The sequence below is a fragment of the Fukomys damarensis genome, unplaced genomic scaffold (genome assembly GCF_012274545.1).
Source record: "Fukomys damarensis isolate Sample0158 unplaced genomic scaffold, DMR_v1.0_HiC HiC_scaffold_34, whole genome shotgun sequence".
Lineage (NCBI taxonomy): Eukaryota > Metazoa > Chordata > Mammalia > Rodentia > Bathyergidae > Fukomys > Fukomys damarensis.
This window is the reverse complement of record NW_022900946.1, coordinates 1,107,217-1,109,504: the sequence shown is the minus strand read 5'-3', so window position 1 is coordinate 1,109,504 and position 2,288 is coordinate 1,107,217. Positions and strand designations below refer to the sequence as shown.

The 2,288-nt window shown below is 64.6% G+C and overlaps 1 protein-coding gene across 1 annotated transcript in view; it reads right to left on the bottom strand.

Moving 5' to 3' along the window:
* Positions 1-1,753: 1,753 nt before the first annotated feature.
* Maz (MYC associated zinc finger protein) overlaps positions 1,754-2,288 on the bottom strand; it is a 14,109-nt gene continuing 13,574 nt past the window's right edge. Inside the window, exons 7-8 of the mRNA XM_010617460.3 lie at positions 2,075-2,284; positions 1,754-1,798 (exon numbers count right to left, since the gene is read on the bottom strand). Coding sequence (XP_010615762.2) covers positions 2,097-2,284 — 188 coding nt within the window. The 3' untranslated portion in view covers positions 1,754-1,798; positions 2,075-2,096. The remainder of the gene's footprint in view (positions 1,799-2,074; positions 2,285-2,288) is intronic.

Genomic DNA, 2,288 nt, shown 5'->3' with positions numbered 1-2,288 from the left:
CCCCTCCCCGGCCCGCCCCACGCGCGCCTCCCGAGGGGGCGCCCCCTTCCTGGGATCTCAGCCCCTCCCGCCAACGGTCAGAGGGGCCCCAGCAGAGACTCGGGTCTGCGAGGAGCTGAGACCAGGGCCAAAGCGGGGCTGGCGGAGCGGCCCTACCGCAGAGGGGAAGGGAGAGGGGCGACTCGGAAGGCTGCAGGGCGGAGCAAGGTGGGGTCTGGAGAAGGCAGCCAGCAGAATGGGAAGTCTTCCGGCGAGACGGGGCACAGGCAGGCTGAGGAAAGGAGCCGGGCAGAATAGTACGGCTGGGGATGCAGGAGGGCTGGGGCTACGGCGACCCAGAGCCGAGGGGGACGGGCGGTATTCGTACTGACTACGGCGACCCAGAGCCGAGGGTGACGGGCGTTATTCGTACTGCGCTGGGCCGGGGCCCGGCGCCCTTAACCTTTCCCAATTATGCCGCCCTCCGCGGCTTCCCAGGCGTGCAGGTATTCGGCTGGGGTCTGAGCTGCAGGCAGGGGAAGGGAAGGGCCGGGAAGAGCGGGGCATCCCCGGGAGTGTCTGGGCGGCCCTCTGGGCAGGTCCGGTCGGGGCATCCCCGGAGACCGATTCCTCTGCTCTGCGCGCCGCCGCGGCCCCACCCTGAATCTGCGGCAGCCCCAGTGGCCTCCCTGAAGGGAGGCACTAATGCCCAGAGCCCGCGGGCGGGCATGGCCGGGACACCGGATAAAACCGAGAAGGCCCTGGCAATGCATCGAACCCAGAGCTGGAGCCAATGTTTTTATTTAAAATTTATTGTAATGGGATCCGCGCAAAAGAAGGGGGTGGGGGGTGGGAAACATGCAGGGGACACAGGAACACGATGGCATGGCCAGGGCCACAGCTTGTCATAGGGAAAAGGGTGAAAAGAAAAGACCAGGGCTGGAGCTGGGTGGAAGAGGGAAAGGCGACGTTGCCGATGGGCTGCGTTTCCCCTGCCCCAGGAAGCACCTCTATCCCAGCTCCACTCTGCGCCCAGCTCTAGGAGTCCATCTCCTACTCTGCCCCTGGCCCTAGTGGCTCCTTCTTTTCATCCCCTTCACTCCTCCCGCCCCACACATTCTTAAGCAGGATGATGTTGAGGGCCCAAACCCAACCACCCCATCTGGTGAAGATCTAACCTCTGCCTTTCCTGCTTCTCTCCTCTCACGGTTCTCCCTTTAGGACAGAATCTTTGATTCTCCTCCTTCCTCTCCTCCCTCCCCCTGGAAAAAAAAAAGCACCAACTCCCCAGGGAGGGGCAGCAGACAGTGGGGGAGAGGACCGGAAGGAGGGGCAAGGCTCACAAACCCCGGGAGGGCTGGGGGATAAGAGAGGAGGGGTAGGGCAGTGGCTGCTCCTGTCCTGATATCCCTGCTCACTGTCCACAGGACTTCAACAGCTGAGAGACAGGTGTGTGCAGGGTCAGCTCTGCTAGGGAGGGGAGGAGCAAGAGACACACATCGTGAAAACCTAGCGAATTCCCCCTAAGGGTGCTTTTCTCTTTCTCTCTGGAGGCTCCTTGGTTGGAGAAGACTAGTGAGGAGCTGGTGGGACCAGAGAGGGGGAGAGGAGACTGTACCAGGGGGGCTTCCCCCCTGCTCTCCCCTCTCCCCCTACCAACTAGGAGCTCACCAGGGCTGGGAGGGAAGTGGCTGAGAGCTCACTGGCACCCCCTCGGCCCCAGAGAGGGAGCCCACAGCTGTGGGAGGGGCTGCCACTGCCGCTGCCGCTGCGCCTGCTGCCGCTGCCGCCGCCGCCATGGGACAAACCTCACCAGTACCTGCAATGAGAAGCACCACGATCGCAGCGCACCCTGAATGGGGAGAGCCATGCCCTTTACCCAGACGCCCCTGGGACACAGCCGTTGTTCACTTCCTACCGGGTCCCCAAGCTCTGGCCTGCCTCCTTAGCGGGACGAGGGTTCTCCTGAAGGGCCCTCCTTGGCCCCCAGATCTCCCTAGCCTGAGCTGGCCTTCCTGGGATCCCCTAGTGGGGCCCTTTGAGCCCCATGTCCCACACACCTCATCCCGCCCCCCAGCCATGCCCCACGCCTTGCCTGGTGGGTGCGGGGGTCCCCCTCAGCAGGTGGGCTGTGGCTGGGGGGCATCTCCCGGGACAGGGGGGGCGGCCCCCCCCAGATGGGTCTGCATGTGGCCGGCCAGCTGGGCAGGGGTCTTGCAGTGCACGCTGCACAGCTTGCACAGGATGCGGTCAGCCCGCGGGGCCTGGAGCCCGTGGTCCTTCACCGCGTGGATGCGCAGGTATGCTGT